The sequence below is a fragment of the Cydia fagiglandana genome, chromosome 9 (genome assembly GCF_963556715.1).
Source record: "Cydia fagiglandana chromosome 9, ilCydFagi1.1, whole genome shotgun sequence".
NCBI classification, from domain to species: Eukaryota; Metazoa; Arthropoda; class Insecta; order Lepidoptera; family Tortricidae; genus Cydia; species Cydia fagiglandana.
The window spans coordinates 18,712,853-18,731,144 of record NC_085940.1 but is presented as its reverse complement, the minus strand read 5'-3'; the positions used below and the strand labels follow the sequence as shown (position 1 = coordinate 18,731,144).

Sequence of the window (18,292 nt, the reverse complement as noted above, 5' to 3'; positions counted from 1 at the left end):
CGACTAGTCGGCCGACTAATCGGCCGTCCGCGCGCCGATTAGTCGGCTAGTCGGCTAGTCGGCCAAATCAATAGTCGGTACATCACTAGTATTTATACACTGAACTCTAGTCCGATACCGCCAAGGACAATGGTCGAATGACTTGAGGGGATGCAGAGTTTACTAACCCGCTGCCTACAGCAACTGTACTATCCGCAAACCAAAATGACGACCGAGATCCCATTACCATCTCTTTCACTCCTGCTACAACTATGCAAGTGTGAATGAGAAATTTTACAACGTCGTTCGTCAGGTCGCGTTTGCGTTATGTCTGTTTTTGTATGAGATTTTGAACAGCGCGCCAAGCGTTACACTAGGGTCAAATTTCTTTCACGGATTACCGATTTACCTATACTCTGTAGAGTCTATAACTCTATAGTACAAAGCAGTCGGGACTAACACTCGTGATTAATTTATTTAATTTGGTTTTTCGATTAAAATTATCCGTTTCCTAAATTAATATTGTGTCGTACTTTTCCAGCTTTTTCCGCATATTTCTAGTTCAAGGGTTGGAAACGGCCCTCATCTCAAAATATCCCCCATGATAAATAACAGTTATGAAAACAAAACCCCCGTACGATTACATCAGATTTCATTCAGCATTCCTCTCTTCATGTCCAGCGGTATGCCAAAATGCCGTCAGTGTTGAGAAATAACTATTATAAGTGGAAATGACGATATTGCTGACTTGCCAACTTTGAAAACTACTGTTCCTACGCCCGGCTGATGCTAAACAAACATTTGTTATGTAAACATAATGTAATCTTTAGTTTAGACAACGATTTCTCTTAGTAAGTTTTAGTTTAGAGATTAGACAATGATTTCTCTTGGTATGTTTTAGGTTAGAGATTAGACAATGATTTCTCTTGGTATGTTTTAGGTTAGAGATTAGACAATGATTTCTCTTGGTATGTTTTAGTTTATAGATTAGACAATGATTTCTCTTGGTATGTTTTAGGTTAGAGATTAGACAATGATTTCTCTTGGTATGTTTTAGTTTAGAGATTAGACAATGATTTCTCTTGGTATGTTTTAGTTTAGAGATTAGACAATGATTTCTCTTGGTATGTTTTAGTTTAGAGATTGGACAATGATTTCTCTTGGTATGTTTTAGTTTATAGATTAGACAATGATTTCTCTTGGTATGTTTTAGGTTAGAGATTAGACAATGATTTCTCTTGGTATGTTTTAGTTTATAGATTAGACAATGATTTCTCTTGGTATGTTTTAGGTTAGAGATTAGACAATGATTTCTCTTGGTATGTTTTAGTTTAGAGATTAGACAATTATTTCTCTTGGTATGTTTTAGTTTAGAGATTGGACAATGATTTCTCTTGGTATGTTTTAGGTTAGAGATTAGACAATGATTTCTCTTGGTATGTTTTAGTTTAGAGATTGGACAATGATTTCTCTTGGTATGTTTTAGTTTAGAGATTGGACAATGATTTCTCTTGGTAAGTTTTAGTTTAGAGATTAGACAACGATTTCTCATAGTAAGTTTTAGTTTAGAGATTAGACAATGATTTATCTTGGTAAGTTTAGACTTAGACAACAATTTATCTTGGTAAACTGGTCAAAAAGCCTATAACCTGATGATAAGTGGTTACCGTTGCCTGTTCATGTAACCCAAAAATATACACAATTTAAATTTAAGATATTCGCCGAAGCATAGTAGGTAACATTTTGAATGTAAATTTAAATTGAACTTGGTATTAGAGAAAATTCGGTTTACTTGCAGGTAACATATTTGTTATGTACCTATGTAAACAATGTGATTATACCTATTAGATAAGAAGTTACATGTCATCAAAACTTGTTTATATGTTATTTGTTTATACATACTTTTTTTTTGTGATGTTATTTGTTAATAATTAAGTATACAATAACACAATATCGTCAATTTCAAAGTGAATTGGTGTATTTAGAGGCCATAAACCCTTTACTTGACTAATCCTTTTTCAGGGTCCTGACATCAAAAAAAGTAGAACCCATTGGAATTAAACTTATAGAGTCCATATTGTACTCCCACAATGTTTTTCAAAGGCATGCATTTATCCTAGAAAATATAGAAACTGCTATTATCATAGAATATAATATAGAGACAACTTATGACAATGGTCGAAGAAATCTGAAAACTCTCACCGCCTTCACGTATAGGTAATGGCTCCTCTACACGATGGGCCAACGCCGGCCACTCCAAGGGACGCATTTATGCGGTAGAATGAGATAGCAATATCACTAGCTCCCTCTAACGCATAAATGCGTCCCTTGGAGTGGCCGGCGTTGGCCCAACGTGTAGAGGAGCCATAATGACGGGAGACAGTGACGCAAAAAATCAAAGCCCGCGTAATGACGTCATCAAAATGGCTGTCTAATCGTTACTAACAGGGAAGATTATCCATTGGTCTAGTCAGAAATTAAGCAGATAAAAGGTTACTACTATCTACTATCGTCTAGTTAACTGACAATTCGTGAAACTTATATCAAACACATAAGGTCTACCGCTGTTACTATCCGCACACCAAACATCATAACATCTTGACAGGACTTCTCATTCACACTCGCGTGGTTGTAGGTAAAGACTGTAAACAGAGAGCGAGAGGTCCTCAGTTTGGTTTGCATCTACTATAGTTAAAGAGTTGCTTACCTGGGCGCAGCGACGGTGACCACGGCAACGAGGCTGGAGCTGAAGAGCCGGTCGACGAGACAGGTGTCCTGGCCAGAGCGGGACGCATATATTTCCTCGACCCCATCGTCGGGGGTCAGCGCGAACAGGTGGTAGCCTTGGCTGCTGCCGGCCACCAGTGATCTGGAAGACAATGGATGGTTATTAATGATGACACTGTGCCAGTGGAACAGCAATACAATTATGTGCGTGCGATAGAGATAGGAAATGGCGGTAGAATGTACGAAATTCTTCATGCTTGGCGTCCTTACTTTAGATGATGGAGAAAGTTATGTTTGATATATAATTGTTAGATTAGAGTCTCAAGTGCATGTGATGTGAACAGGCTAGGTCCTAGCTAGAATAATAAATATGTTTGACAATTTGTGTGTTATTTTTACAGATACTGCAAGACATAATGAAATTACAGAAATGAAATGTATTTAATTATGTGGCTTAATGTCAAAATAAATTCTTTGAATCCTTGCTTCTAAAAATATTACACCACTAATTGCTACAAGTTTTTAATCCTAAACTACTGCGAAAAAATCACAAAGACTAAGGTCACCTTAACTATCTAAGGGCCGGTAACCCTAAGGGCCACTTGCACCATCCCACTAACCTGGGGTTAAGCGGTTAAACCGTTAACCTAGTGTCAAATTGTACTGGTAACCATGGTGACTCCAGGTTTAACCGATTAACCCAGGGCTAGTGGAATGGTGCAAGTGGCGCTAACACTAGATTAAAGATGACAGCGGTAATTGGAATCAAAAGTGCAGTGAAGGTTAATCTCCATGCTGAAGGGTATTCATTTCACTGTTAATCCATTGTTAGTCTAGTAGGGGATTAAAAATAGAATCCTTAGAGTAGAATGAAATTCAAGTTGCAGTTAAATTAGTTGAAAGCAAAAGTAGAAACTAAAATATTGAACAATACTGCTATTACTGAAATGTTTGAAGAAATAAGGATCTTTTTATTCAATTAAACCATTTTATTTAGGTATAGACATATAGTTAGGTATAGTAATATAGAAGTTAAATAGAAAAATACTTATTTTTATTCTCTAAGTACAAATGCAGTTTGTGTAATTATGAAAGGTATTACCTTAATATCATTAACATTAGTTTAAATTGGCTAAAAGACATCAGGTGATTTTAAATTAGATATCAATGGCCAAATACATTTCCTTAATTCATTATTGATTGATAACTGATAGTCTTTAAGGTACAATGGTACATCCACACTCAGTTAACTTTTGTGGAGCAACTGTGCAGCAGTAACCAAGGGCGTAAATTGAAATTTGGCGCCCCGGGCCAATACGTTTTGCCACCCCAGAAGTCAAGCAAGATGAACAAAATGCAATCCACCAGGAGAGGCATGTGCCACCCCTGCCATGGCCCGGATGGCCCTAGGCTAAATACGCCTCTGGCAGTAACTATGTAAGTCAAAATTTAAATTAGTTACAGTTACTGTGGAGAAATCACAATAAACAAATAATATTGTATCTCATGGAAACCCTGTGCAAATTCTGAATTTTGTCTATCCAACTTCCTGAAATGCTAATTGAGTAAACCTGACTGAAAATGTACTTTAAAAGTTTTAGTTTTGAAACCTTAACAATGATCTACTAATGAACAAACACAAGAATGCAGACATGCACTACAATCATAGCGAAGCACAAGTGCATAAGGCTTTGTCACACTTGAACAATGAAATGCTAATGTTATCACAAGTTTCATAACAACCAGCAATCACAAGGGCAAGCAGAGCAACTGGTCACTCATATTCTACAATGTATAGGACATTCACATGATTCACATCTCTATCAATAATTCATTTTGACATTGAACTGATCTACTGATAAGGGAGTTTTCAAAACAAGCATCAGCTGTTTGGGCAGCCCCGCGGGGGGAGCGCCCGCGGCCCGAGCGCCGCCGCTGCGGGCGCGGCGGAGGCCCAAGCGCTTCCTTGACCCACTCGCGAACGCAAATTCGCGGCCCGTTAGACGCCATATTTGTTTACTACGTTTGTTATGGGAGAGGACGCTGCGCTGTTGCGACACAGTTGGCAATGACATATTGCATCACCGCAACAGTGCGCGCGCCCGAAGGGCTACTCGAGCATCAGCGCCAGCGCCCTAGGCGTCTACACCTCAACCTTCCTTCTTCCGCCTCCACCACCTAACGTATGCTACACACTTACGTGCAATCCTGGTTAAATTGAACAAATATTCCTCCTGCGTTTGATCCATCTGTGTTTTGTCCTCCTCCCAAACTCATTGGAACGTTAGAAGTGTACGGGTCTATTTAATTACTATCGACTACGGACGACATACGCGCGCAACGACCTTTGCGACGGAACACAAACACTCACTGTATTATTATAAACTGAGTATCGTCACAACAGAACTAAGAATTTTTTGACACAAAGAACGACCTTGCTGCTAAAAACAAGCCCCCTCCCTCCGCTTGCGATGGATGGCAGTCGCCTTCAATCGCCCCTCCAAACGCAGCACAATCATCTGATTGCTTCCGATTGGTGGATGCGCCTGTCACTGACATTTCCGAGAACGATTTCATTCTTGTCAAGGAAATCGATTGATTACTGTTTACACGCTTCTCTTTGTAAATTTGTTCGTTTGTTAAAGAGTTCACGAGAAGCATCTCATCATAAAGGTAATGAATTTATTCCATAATTATAATAATTATTTTTATTGCCATAGATACACTGTGATTAGTAATTCATTAAGCACTGTTCTACTGAACGCATCCTATATAGTCTGTGGTTGATGTCAAAATAAAAAATTATGTTACAAGCCTAAAATAAACATTTTCGATTTACTTGCTTTCTAGTTTAAAGGTCGTGCAGTATGCCATATTTAACAGGTTATGGATGGGTTAGGGGTACAAATTTGGTTATAAATTACTTCTTCTATCTCTTCTTCTTTCAACAATGTTTTCCATTTCACAAAATTTCTTTTTAAATTATTTTATGAATGTGGTAATAATTTTTCGACAACGTCAATGTCAAACATGTCAAACATGTGTCAAACACATGCCACTGATGTGCCACTGGTTTGACATGTAAACACTCATAATATAGGTTATATTTTTATGAAATTACACAAAAATGGGCCGTAAAATTCCAGCAAAAAAACATCGTGGCGTGAAAGATCCTTTGAAACAGCAAGAACAACGATTTCAGAGGTAAAAATTAACGACTAATAACTAATTTGCGTATTACGACGTTGGAAGGGTGTGCGTGTTTCCAAAGATTTTTTGGGAGTATATTTTCTTGGGTTATTTTCAGCATAAAAGACAAAATAAATGCTCCACCAACTGATCCGGATGAGCAGCCCATACCGAAGTCGCTGCAGCGTCTTTTTGCCTTCAAAGAGCCCCGGACACCCGCATCTATTGTGAAGAAAAAGAAGTCGCGCTCAATAGCAGGCAAGTGGAGTTTATGGTCACTCTACAAGCTGAGGGCCTACCGCGAACCACGTTCGACGTGTTGCCTCTGTCGCACTTGTAAATTCGTACGTAAGTGTGACAGGGAGGCAACACGTCGAACATGGTTCGCGGCAGAAACTCTGATTTAACAAGTCGTAACTTAAGGGGGCTTGGAATACAAACGTAGCTATGATCTGATCTTAAAACTACTAGCTAGATTAGGTGCGCAAAGTATGGCCCGCGGGCCAGCTCCGGCCCATGAATGGATTTTATCCGGCCCGCTGCCTTCTATGCAGGGGAACTGCTGTCTGTCTCTTCTTCTATTTTCCATCCTGTTACCCCCTTCTGGGCTACACTGGAAAAGACCCTACAGTCTTAGAGCTCGAAACTTTTTCCTCCACTGACTCCGATCCTGGGTAGCTTGGGTAGCCTCTTCCCACCCCATTCATAATACACCTAGAGTTCCCATATGGAAGAATTAAATGTCCTGATAAAAATCCGGACATCACCCTAAAAATCCGGACATTTCTTGTAGTAGAGATTTGGCGTAGCTTGAACGACGCCTAGGCAGCGCGCTGCTCTCTGCGGTGTACTGTATCGTGGATGTACTTTTCCCTTTCCCTTCGCCCTATCGCCCTCCTCGGGCGCGCATTTTATTTTTTTAAGGTAATTCCTAAAAATCTGGACACATGCCAAGTCCGGCCGCAATCTGGACTAAGGGTCAAAAATCCGGACAAATCCGGACATATGGCAACCCTAAATACACCCAGCCCTGGCTCCACAGAACAGCGCCAATTAGATTTAGGGGTAGCTGACTGTTTTTAAATATATGTATGCTATGTTGCAGCTCATGCCAAGCACGATGATAACCCAGTGGCAGCACTTAAGCGAATGCCCGGCGAGGCAGGCCGCGCCTTCTCCATGCGCATCAATAGTGCCGTGCGGGCGCTGCATAACACCGATCAGGAGGACTATCCTGTAAGTTACTAGGGCTTGGAATATCTGCTGCTGTGTTGCAGTTCTGAACAGTATTATTCAAACCATTTCAAATATGGCTCAAAGCTTAATGCAAATAGAACAAAGACAAAAAAAAATGAAAGAAAAAAAAAAGGTTGGTTATGCCTACTGCAATCATTAAAAATCTAGATTTCCTTGTTCCTCACATTCTCATGTTTGAGCGATAAAGAGGCAGAATACCAAAACTTCTATTTTCGATGTTTGCAGTGTGCCCTCTGAAACAAATCTTTTTTCATCATCTAAGTAGTAATTTCTCAACCATATTAATAACAAGCATCAGCCTTAACTTATAGACCGGGAGATAGTGACACATTTTACTGGATCATTTGTACCAGTATGGCGGTTCGTCAGGGGTCTAAGTATGTAATGAAGGAAAGAAAAATGATGATCATAGCGCTGGTACCGGCCGCCCAATCGCGTGGGCGTTAGTCGAACGTGTCGGATAAAATACGAGTGTCAAACGATTTGTTCCACAAAAATCCTCGTATTTTCCGATAGTCCATAAAAAAGAAGTAGGCGGTAGCATAATGCCATACTTCTCCGGTGTGACTTACAGCCCGCCATACTGAGGCGAACACATTAATTTAAAAAAAACAATTCAACCATTTGTGCCAAGCTAATTTTTGCACAGGTGATCATCGTCAAACAGCCATTCATGGACATCACCATGCCATACTCTTCGGACGGTTCCAAATGGCCGCCATACCGATACCGCCGCAAGGGAGTTATTTTTTTTGTTTTGCTAAACGATTTGTACCAGTATTGCATTTAAATTTTTGGAAAGTATTTGATAAAATGTGACCGTTATTATAATTGCCATACTTATAGTAGGGGGAAAAAGTGCTGCCATACTTGAAAAACTTATTTAATCGACACGTTTCAAAAATACGACTATGTATACGTAAAATATTTTTTTACAGCATGGCATCATCATATTCTGTTTGTTTGGATACAATTATACCTAAAAAAAAATATTCCAGATTATAACTACGAGGCGGACGACTGTGAGACTTAAGCCAAGACTTAAAACAAACAAAAAAAATTTTGACGATTTGTACCAGTATGGCATTTGGATTTTTGGAAATTATATGATGCAATGTGACCATTATTATATTTGCCATACTTCTAATAGGGGGAAAAAGGGGCACCATACTTGAAATAAAAAAAAAATATAGTACACATTTGCCACCTCCTACAGGTATGGCATTATGAGATTTCCATTTATGATCACACAGAAAGTCTTGAAAAATAATTTCAAGTTGGTACAAATCGTTTAGAAATAAAAAAAAAATGTACTCCCTTGCGGCGGTATGGCGGCCATTTGGAACCATCCAAAAAGTATGGCATGGTGATGTCCATGAATGGCTGCTCGACGATGATCACCTGTACAAAAATTAGCTTGGTACAAATGATTGAATTGTTTTTTTTTTAATTAATGTGTTCGCCTCAGTATGGCGGGCTGTAAGTCACACCGGAGAAGTATGGCATTACGCTACCGCCTACTTCTTTTTTATGGACTATCGGAAAATACGAGGATTTTTGTGGAACAAATCGTTCGACACTCGTATTTTATCCGACACGTTCGACTAACGCCCACGCGATTGGGCCGCCGGTACCAGCGCTATGACCATCATTTTATTTCGTTCATTACGTACTTAGACCCCTGACGAACCGCCATACTGGTACAAATGACCCAGTAAAATGTGTCACTATCTCCCGGTCTATTAGGTTAACTGGAAGAAATCTCTTAAAGGGATAAGTTCGCCTTTGTACTGCCTATCGTGTGCCATAAATTTGTGTTTTGTACAATAAATAGTATATACATACATACTTAACACATTCAGGGACAATAAACAGACTGTCGGGTATAGTGTTCGTAGCGACTATGCGCTACATACGGCAAAGACGTGACTACGCGCTACGAGGGTAACACACAGTACTTAGGGGCAATGAATGTGTTAAATTCTACTTTATCATTATGAAATAGTTTTGGCATTTACAACTTGAAGTATAAACAACATCCTCCTTGTCTTTTCCAGTTAGACCTTGAAGAAACGGATACCAGAGGCGAATACATAGCATCGCAGCGCGAGCGACGGCAGAAGAAGCATCGTCAGGCCGTAGGCAAGGAAAAGGGGCTGGGGGGGCAAAAGGGGGCAAAGGGAGAGGAGCGTTTGAGCAAAGCACAGCGACGCGCGCTTAAGAGGAAGGAGCAGCAAAAAGCTAAGGAGGCTGAGGTGAAAGACCATTGGTAAACCTTAGTAGTCTATATTGTCAGGTGACAAGTAAAAGTCACTAATTATTAAAAAACAAATCAAACAAAAATCTACCTTCTTTTAGTACTAATATGGTTCACTATGGCTGTGAACTTGTGGTGGTACTTAGTGACTTTTATCACCACGATACGACGACGACGACACCTTTAATAAAAGTAAACAAACAATTTGTACATTTTCGGGTAGTTATAACATTTATTGGTTAACCGACCAATTACAAAACTGCCTGGATCAGTCACTGAACGACCTGACTTTAACCTACATTATTTGATCATGTAATGTTTTCATCTATAAGGAGAGGCTTAAGAAGCCATTTGATTAGATTCTGTTTACTTTTATTTAAATACCTAAAGATACAGAGTATAGTGTTGGGCAAGTGATGTTTTTGTTAGGGACCAATAGAATAAGTTTATTTACCTATCCTCGTCCAGCGCAGCTTTCATGGACATATTCTATTGGTTCTTAACAAACACATCCTTCATTACGCATCTTCTCTCATCGCTGGTCTAAACACAGCCTTATATCCTTGCAATATGGTTTACAAATTGTCAGTTACAAATTACAAATGGCATGTGACAGGAGAAGCATTATCAGGCCGTCGCCAAAGATATAGAAAGATATAGATAGATATAGATATAGGGGGACAAAGGGGGCATTTCCCTCCACCTCTCCATGGTCTTTCTTTTCTCCATGCTCTTGTGTTGGAGGCCAAGGCTCGTTTTGGGTCACCGCGCCAACCAAGTAAGTAAGTAAGTTTTCTCAAAAATGGACGGCAAAGTCGACTTTGCCGTCTAAAAAATAGGTCGCGAAGCGCGTAGTTTATGGTCAGTCAAAAATTAAAAAGTTAAAAACATTGCAGTCTCGATTTTGGGACTGCAATGTTGCATACAAATTCCATTATTTGTCGCATATTTGTCGAGTTCCAAACTTTTTAAAAGTTGAAATGGCCATATCAAATGAAGGCACAGGCCCGTTAAACAGCCAAACAGATGATTAGTACCGCGACTATTTAAGTGTCTCAAATAGGTTGGCGCATTTCCGGCAGAAAAATACACTTCTATTTTTTTATTAAAAAAATAAAAAGGCGGCAAGGGCTTTTTTCTGTGAAAATATATACGTAAGAACGTTGCTTTTGTAAAATATTTCTATAATATTTATATGTCTTGCAAGTTGCACCATTTTTGAGAAAAGCACTATATATGACTCGGCTGGAAGGCTACTTGCTGGCTTCGGATTCAATTAAACGGACTCCCAAGGTCGTCCGTTTAAAACGAATCCTCAGCCTGCAAGTAGCTACTTCCGAGCCTCGACAATAATGTACTAAAGTAGTCTTCATGGTCTTTCCTGGCTCGCACCGTACAGACCGAATCTCGGGAGCCGTGTTGAGTACTTGCTGCTTCGGCTGATTTCCCCGAACTATTTTGCTTCGTGTGTCCCAGGCCTTCTATTCTCCACTTTTTTGGCCTTGTAGCAGCCAGTTAGCCGGTACACTAGTAGTAGTAGCTTCATGTGGGTTGTTGGTGAGCAGCACGGCAAACAGCAGTTGTAGTGAGAATGTAGATATATTGTAAAGTTAAGAAGGTGACCCTCCTTCTCAGGAATCTATTATGCGTCTATCTCTCTTGCCTGTACAGCAGTTTTTAGGGTTCCGTAGCCAAATGGCAAAAAACGGAACCCTTATAGATTCGTCATGTCTGTCTGTCTGTCTGTCTGTCTGTCTGTCCGTCCGTATGTCACAGCCGCTTTGTTCCGAAACTATAAGCACTATACTGTTGAAACTTGGTAAGTAGATGTATTCTGTGAACCGCATTAAGATTTTCATATAAAAATAGAAAAAAAACAATAAAATTTTAGGGTTCCCCATACATAGAACTGGAACTCAAAAATTTTTTTTTCGTCAAAACCATACGTGTGGGGTATCTATGGATAGGTCTTCAAAAATGATATTGAGGTTTCTAATATCATTTTCTTCTAAACTGAATAGTTTACGCGAGAGACACTTCCAAAGTGGTAAAATGTGGGTCCCCCCCCTGTAACTTCTAAAATAAGAGTATGATAAAACTAAAAAAAATATATGATGTACATTACCATGCAAACTTTCACAGAAAATTGGTTTGAACAAGATTTGGTAAGTAGTTTTTTTTAATAAGTCATAAACCGTAAACCGGAATTTTATTATGTTACTTGCTGTTACGGAACCCTTCATGGGCGAGTCCGACTCGCACTTGGCCGCTTTTTATATCGTTGACTATCTTGTTTCCGCCACTAGAGTTGCTGTTCGACAAGACGTGAAGAACATGCGAGTCTAATACGGATTATAATCACGTAATAGCATGTACGACATTGCAGCTAATTAAGTAGATTCCGAAATGCATGTACAGTGATAAGACTGTACAGGCCTTTTGAGGCAAAAGGGGACATAGGAAGAGTATCATTTGAGCAAGCCTCTAAATTGATAAAATTCAATGTAGCGTTTATTTTTTAGACGAAAACAGCGCGCGAGCTAGCGGCACGTGAGCTGACTTACGAGCGAGTCGCCTTCGGAGATGTTGCGCACGCGCCGCCCGCGCTGCCCGCGCCGCGCCGCGCGCAGCTGCACCAGGGAGCACCCAGGGTCAGTATATCGCATCATCAAACTCCAAAGTTAACGTAAAACCGGCCAAGTGCGAGTCGGACTCGCGCACGAAGCGTTCCGTACCATTACGCATAAAACGGCCAGAAAATCATGTTTGAGGTATGGCCCCAGTCAAATGTTTATTTTATTTTGTTTTTAGAATTTGTTGTTTTAGCGGCAACAGAAATATATCATCTGTGAAAATTTCAACTGTCTAGCTATCACGGTTCATGAGTTACAGCCAAGTGACAGAGAGACGGACGGACGGACAGACGGACAGTGGAGCTTAGTAATAGGGTCTCGTTTTTACCCTTTGGGCACAGAACCCTAAAAAAGATACGGCCGTTTATGCCGCAAAAAACTTATAATTATTTCGACACTCGGGTACTATCCGTTGACCTAGAACTATGAAATTTAGCAAGTAATATCGTCCTATACTTACTACAAGTACTGGGAAAAATCTGAAAACTATTTGTAAATAATAAAAAAATAGTTAAAATTGTACGGAATACTCACTGGGCGAGTCTGACTCGCACTTGTCCGGTTTTTCTATAGTTCTTTCCGACTGTGTGTGCTAACGCGATCTTCATAAAAGCTTCATAATGCGGTGTATGTTTACACTGTGGTGTGTGTGGCAATAGCCATGCATAGTAGACTTAATATTCTATCGATTCTATCAAGTCTATGAATTCTATGTATAAGTATCGACATATTTCAGCCGGGCCGCCGCGACCTCCTCCTAGCAGGCATGCTCAAGCCGAGCGCTCAACAAACTCAACCGAAGACTCAACCGTCAAAGAAAACTCAAGCGAAACCTCAGATAAGCGCAGCGGAGCAAATGCGACGCGAACGAGCGCGTTTAGAAGCCGTGGACGCGTATAGGGCGCTGAAGAAACAAAAGGCGGCCGAAAAGGCCAATCGGTGATGTACTAACGTGGACCTTATGTCTTTGTAATAAAGTTTATGAATTGTCAGTTATCAGCGTGGACAATACTTTAGTTGTAAGTACATATATATGTATAAACCTCAGATAAGCGCAGGGGAGCAAATGCGACGCGAGCGAGCGCGTGTAGAAGCCGTGGACGCGTAATAGGGCGCTGAATAATCAAAAGACGGCCGAAAAGGCCAATCGGTGATGTACTAACGTGGACCTTATGTCTTTGGTCTTTGTAATAAAGTTTATGAATTGTCATTTAACAGTAAACTCCGTTATTTTTTATTTTATTTTATTTTATTTTATTCGGGATGCTTACTGCCTAATATACATAGGTTAATAGACTTATCTACTATATGCAAATTACAAGCTTCCACATATATAATGCTAAATAACATAAATATAAAGGTCTCAAATTAGCAGAGTATTACACTATATAGGAATATTCCTGATAAACTAACTATGAACGCAAACTTAAGTCAGGTATCGTTAACTATCTATTGAAAATAATATTTTTAACATTATTAATCTTGCTGTGAAACAAATCTACATCGGGCATATCATTAAGTTCATTAAATAACCTAATTGTACGAGGGAAGAAACATTTTTTACGAATGTTATTGCGAGAAAGAGGGAGGCGAAGCAAGGGTCTTCTGCGCAGTTGCGAGACAGGTATGTAAAATTGTACTTTGCTCACAAGATCCGGGGAATCGACTGTACCTTGGGCAATTTTCATTAATAAACTTACGTCATTTGCCAATCGTCTCTTAAATAAAGGGACAAGATGGAATTTTTTGCATGACATAAGATAGTTGTCCATAGATAGCTTAAATTTAAAGGAGAGGAATCTAACAAACTTCTTCTGAATTTTTTCAATATTTTCTGCATACACCTTATAGAACGGGTTCCATATTTGAGAAGCATATTCGAGTTGAGATCTTACATAGGCACAGTATATGATTTTAATTGTTTTCATTTTTTTAAAGTCACCAGCAGATCGAATCAGAAAGCCAAGAGCTTTATAGGCTTTGTCAGTAATACTTTCTACATGCTCATTAAAAGTAAGTTTATCATCATAAATGACACCTAGATCCCGGCAGGACTTTTTAGTTATAAGGTTATGTGATTTAATTTTGTACACACTTTTATAAACATTTCTTTTTCAAGTAAAACTCATACTAAAGCATTTTGAAACATTTAAATCTAAATTGTTGTTTTTACAATACAAATCCAGTCTATCTAAATCGTCTTGCAATAATTTTGCCTCAAATTCACTATTAACTATTTTGAAGATTTTCATATCGTCCGCATAAAGCAGAAACATACTATTGATAAAAATTGAACCAATATCGTTGATAAAGATCACAAATAAAAGTGGCCCTAACAATGATCCCTGGGGAACTCCGGAGGGTACCCTTATCCAGGACGACTTGAAGCCATTAAGAACAACAGCCTGAGTTCTATTTAATACGTAGGCCGAGAACCACCTGAAAAGATCACCACGGATACCCAGAGTCTGTAATTTGAATAATAATATGTTATGATCTATTCGATCAAAACATTTGCTATAATCGGTATATATCACATCAATTTGGTTACCTTTCCCCATATTGTATGAAACAAAATCGTTAAAAGACACTAAATTCGTGACGGTAGATTTTCCACCGACAAAGCCGTGTTGCTGAGGAATGAATATAGACTTGATATTGACATAAACTTGATTATAAACAATACGCTCGAAAACTTTAGCCAAGATACATAATTTGGAAACGGGTCTATAGTTTTCTATATTATTTTTTGAACCTGATTTGTGAATTGGTGTAACATATGCAGATTTCCATATAACTGGAATTGCCCCGTCAGAAAGGGAACGACCGAAGATGATTGATACTGGGGTTGAAAGTTCACACGCACAGTTAATAAGGAATGTAGCCGGGATTGTGTCAGGTCCTGCCGATTTGTTAGGGTCAAGTGACTTTAGTAATTTATAAACCTGGTTGCTATCTACTTCAATAGAAGAAATGTCACAGGGAGTGGGTAAACAACTATCTGGGACATTACCTGGCACGCTGGAACAGCTCTGTGAGGGTTTCAGAAATGTAGAGGAAAAGAACGAGTTAAATAGCTCACTTATTCCCGCCCCGTCACTACTTGATTGATCCTGGTAGGTCATCGTGGCAGGTAGCGCGCCATGTCTTCTTTTGTCTTTCATGAACGTCCAAAATAATTTAGGGTTTTTCGTTATAGCCTCCTCCACGTATTTTATATAATTTTTATAGCAATGTTCGTGTTATCAGTGGTGCAGTTCATTGAAAATGTAAAAAGTACGAGATTACAAAGTTATAAAATGGTTTTGTTAACATTATTTACACTTTCTATCTGTCCAGGCTATAAACGTAGGTATTTACAGTTGACACATTCATAAATACAGTGGAACCTCGATAGCACGAATCTGAAGGGAAATGCCAAAAAGTTCGCGTTAACGAGTTTTCGAGGTTATGGACTTAGAGAGGTTCTTATATTTCTTATTCGTCTTAAAGTGGTATTAAGTTACAGAGGTAAAATGAATGAAAAATTCGTAGTAGGGAGGTACCTAATTAATACATATATTAGCATAAAGTACGGACTTATTATTTCCTCGAATTACAGAGGTTTGTTGATAAATAATTTCGATATATAGAGGTTATATATAGGGAGTCTACTATCGTAGGAGTCTACTGGCCACGGACCATCTCCAATGTTAAACTATGGGAACTGACTGGCCAAAACCCTTTAGCTAAGGAGATACTTCTGCGGAAATGGCGCTGGATAGGACATGTTTTACGAAGGCCAAACAATCACCTATCCAAGCAAGGGCTGACCTGGAAAATTCCCGGAAAAAGAGGACAAGGTCGCCCACGTACCACCTGGAGGCGCACAGTGGAAAAAGAGGCGGCATCAGTTGGCCTCGGCAGTGGCGTAACTAGGGGGGGGTTGGAGGGGGCACGTGCCCCGGGCGCCGTCCAACGGGGGGGGCGCCAAAATGCACAAGACCTTTCGTTAGGAGGGAGGGGGGGGCGCAAATTCGGTGCCTGCCCCGGGCGCCATATCCTCTTGCTACGCCTCTGCCTCGGCTGGGCGGAGCTGGAAGAGGCCGCGCTGGACCGCGAAGAATGGAAATCCCTTCTGAGAGCCCTATGTCCCTGATGAGGGATAACAGGATATCATCATCATATATAGGGTGTGACCTGTAATATGAGCAAAAAATTAGACGCGAATTAGAATTTTGTTTTGTTTAAGGCGTGACAAGCAACGTCAATCACAATGATATGGCGTGGCAATGGCGTCCATTGAAGATAATATTTATTTTGTATTAAAAATAGGGAGTCTAAATAATTCATAATTGTTAAAAGTTGTAGAACAAAAGTGTCACCGTTTGAGGAGTACAATCTATGTTTTAATTATTTGCTCATGTTACAGGCCACACCCGGTATATGTACCTATAGGATGTGACTGTACCATATTGACTCATGCACTACCAAACCAACGTAACTACGCTCGTAGCTGATCTCAGCGTTTTCCCGCATTGTAGAGGAAAGCTACTACGACCAGAGAACCCGCCGAGCGTGTTTCCGGGGCGCTCAATGTGCTATTATCAAAACCCCAAAAGGCCAGGTGTGCGACAAAAAAATCACGTGTCTACGTTAAATGGGCAATGGCCCCGAAACACCCTCGCGCGCTGTCAGATAAAGATAGGGGAGAACGGCTGCTGAGGTACAAACGTAAACTTCGCATGCGCTGTGCTGCCCCTCACGCGGTGCTAATCACGAGCGATGAGCGGGCGTTCAACTCGTATTCTTAAATTCTTCATTGCATGCATTGCAGCGCTGGAAGTCGCCAGTAACATGCTGAGGTGAGACCATTTCGTGGCATTTTCTCTTTTTTATGTTTGTCTGTTATGTATAAGTTTTTATTTTGTGTTTGTGCTCACGAATAAAATTATTTCTATTCTATTCATTTGACCACGTTGACCATAATCTCACTCTCTAAAGTGCCCATGGGGCGATGCTCTCTGTGATGGAGCACGCCTGCCTAAGAGATGTCTATAGTTAGACCAAGATAAGTCTGCAACGATTTTGATAGCACACCAAGGACCGGAAAACCCCTCTACGTTTAATCCTATCAATTCGGTAACCCAATCGTTTCGGTTACCTTATCATTCGGTAACCCTATCATACGGTTACCTGATTGTAATGGTAAGTTTATTGAAACGGTAACCCTAACATTGTTAAGGGTTTTTAACAGGTTTTCATTCAGTTATGGTAACCTTTATTATCCGTTGCTTATTGGTTGGCTACATTTTTAGTACATTATTGTCGAGGCTCGGAAGTAGCTACTTGCGGGCTGAGGATTCGTTTTAAACGGACGACCTATAATTTTATTATTACTGGACCGGAAGTATTTATTTTATTTATTTTATTTATTTTATTTATTTTATTTATTTTATTTATTTTATTTATTTTATTTATTTTATTTATTTTATTTATTTTATTTATTTTATTTATTTTATTTATTTTATTTATTTTATTTATTTTATTTATTTTATTTATTTTATTTATTTTATTTATTTTATTTATTTTATTTATTTTATTTATTTTATTTATTTTATTTATTTTATTTATTTTATTTATTTTATTTATTTTATTTATTTTATTTATTTTATTTATTTTATTTATTTTGTTTACTTTATTTACTTTATTTACTTTATTTACTTTATTTATTTTATTTATTTAAATTATTTATTTATTAACATTATTTATTTCTTTTACTTTATTTATTTTAATTATTTTATTTATAATATAATAAGATTTAAAATAAGAACACACCACACGGGTAGGGGGTAGGTATAAAGATAAGCAAAGGAACGGCAAAAAAACTTGTTTGTGCTGGAGGCTTCATAGATCGCCCATGCCAACCTCGGTTATTCAATAACAAGTTGAATTTAAGTGGGCGTAAAGATTGCAATCGTTTGAACTAGTCAAAAACCTTATAAAGAGGTAACTGAATAGACTGGGTTTTTATTTCGGTTACCGGTAACAGAGGTTAACCGTATCTGATACGGTTACCGAATCAAAGTGTTACCTTATCATACGGTTACCGTTATGGTAGGGGTTTTTACAACCGCTTCTAAAATAACCCTATGAAAAACCCCGGTTAATCGGTTAACCGGTTCCTGTCCCTGTAGCACACGCAGTGCACGTGTTATTTTAAACGTCAAACTTCAATAAAATTATGGCGTATAAATAATACCTGCACTGC

General features: G+C 39.1%; 2 protein-coding genes across 2 annotated transcripts in view; one reads left to right on the top strand and one right to left on the bottom strand.

Moving 5' to 3' along the window:
• The window catches only part of LOC134667572 (WD repeat domain phosphoinositide-interacting protein 2), a 43,119-nt gene extending 37,908 nt beyond the window's left edge, over positions 1-5,211 (bottom strand). The window contains exons 1-2 of the mRNA XM_063525006.1: positions 4,907-5,211; positions 2,687-2,848 (exon numbers count right to left, since the gene is read on the bottom strand). Of these exons, the coding sequence (XP_063381076.1) occupies positions 2,687-2,848; positions 4,907-4,983 (239 nt within the window). The 5' untranslated portion in view covers positions 4,984-5,211. The remainder of the gene's footprint in view (positions 1-2,686; positions 2,849-4,906) is intronic.
• Positions 5,212-5,642: 431 nt separating this feature from the next.
• On the top strand, positions 5,643-13,132 carry LOC134667794 (uncharacterized). The gene is made up of 6 exons (XM_063525202.1): positions 5,643-5,910; positions 6,014-6,299; positions 6,985-7,131; positions 9,210-9,407; positions 11,932-12,060; positions 12,779-13,132. Exons 1-6 carry the CDS (start codon positions 5,834-5,836, stop codon positions 12,983-12,985), a joined length of 1,044 nt encoding a protein of 347 aa, XP_063381272.1. The 5' UTR covers positions 5,643-5,833; the 3' UTR covers positions 12,986-13,132.
• Positions 13,133-18,292: the final 5,160 nt, after the last annotated feature.

Bases quoted from the DNA above. Each gene is read 5' to 3' on its own strand.
- LOC134667794 (XM_063525202.1), top strand. From the start codon at position 5,834: ATGGGCCGTAAAATTCCAGCAAAAAAACATCGTGGCGTGAAAGATCCT. The intron at 7,132-9,209 runs GTAAGTTACTAG...TGTCTTTTCCAG, and splicing joins CCGATCAGGAGGACTATCCT to TTAGACCTTGAAGAAACGGA. The intron at 9,408-11,931 runs GTGAAAGACCAT...TTTATTTTTTAG, and splicing joins AAAAAGCTAAGGAGGCTGAG to ACGAAAACAGCGCGCGAGCT.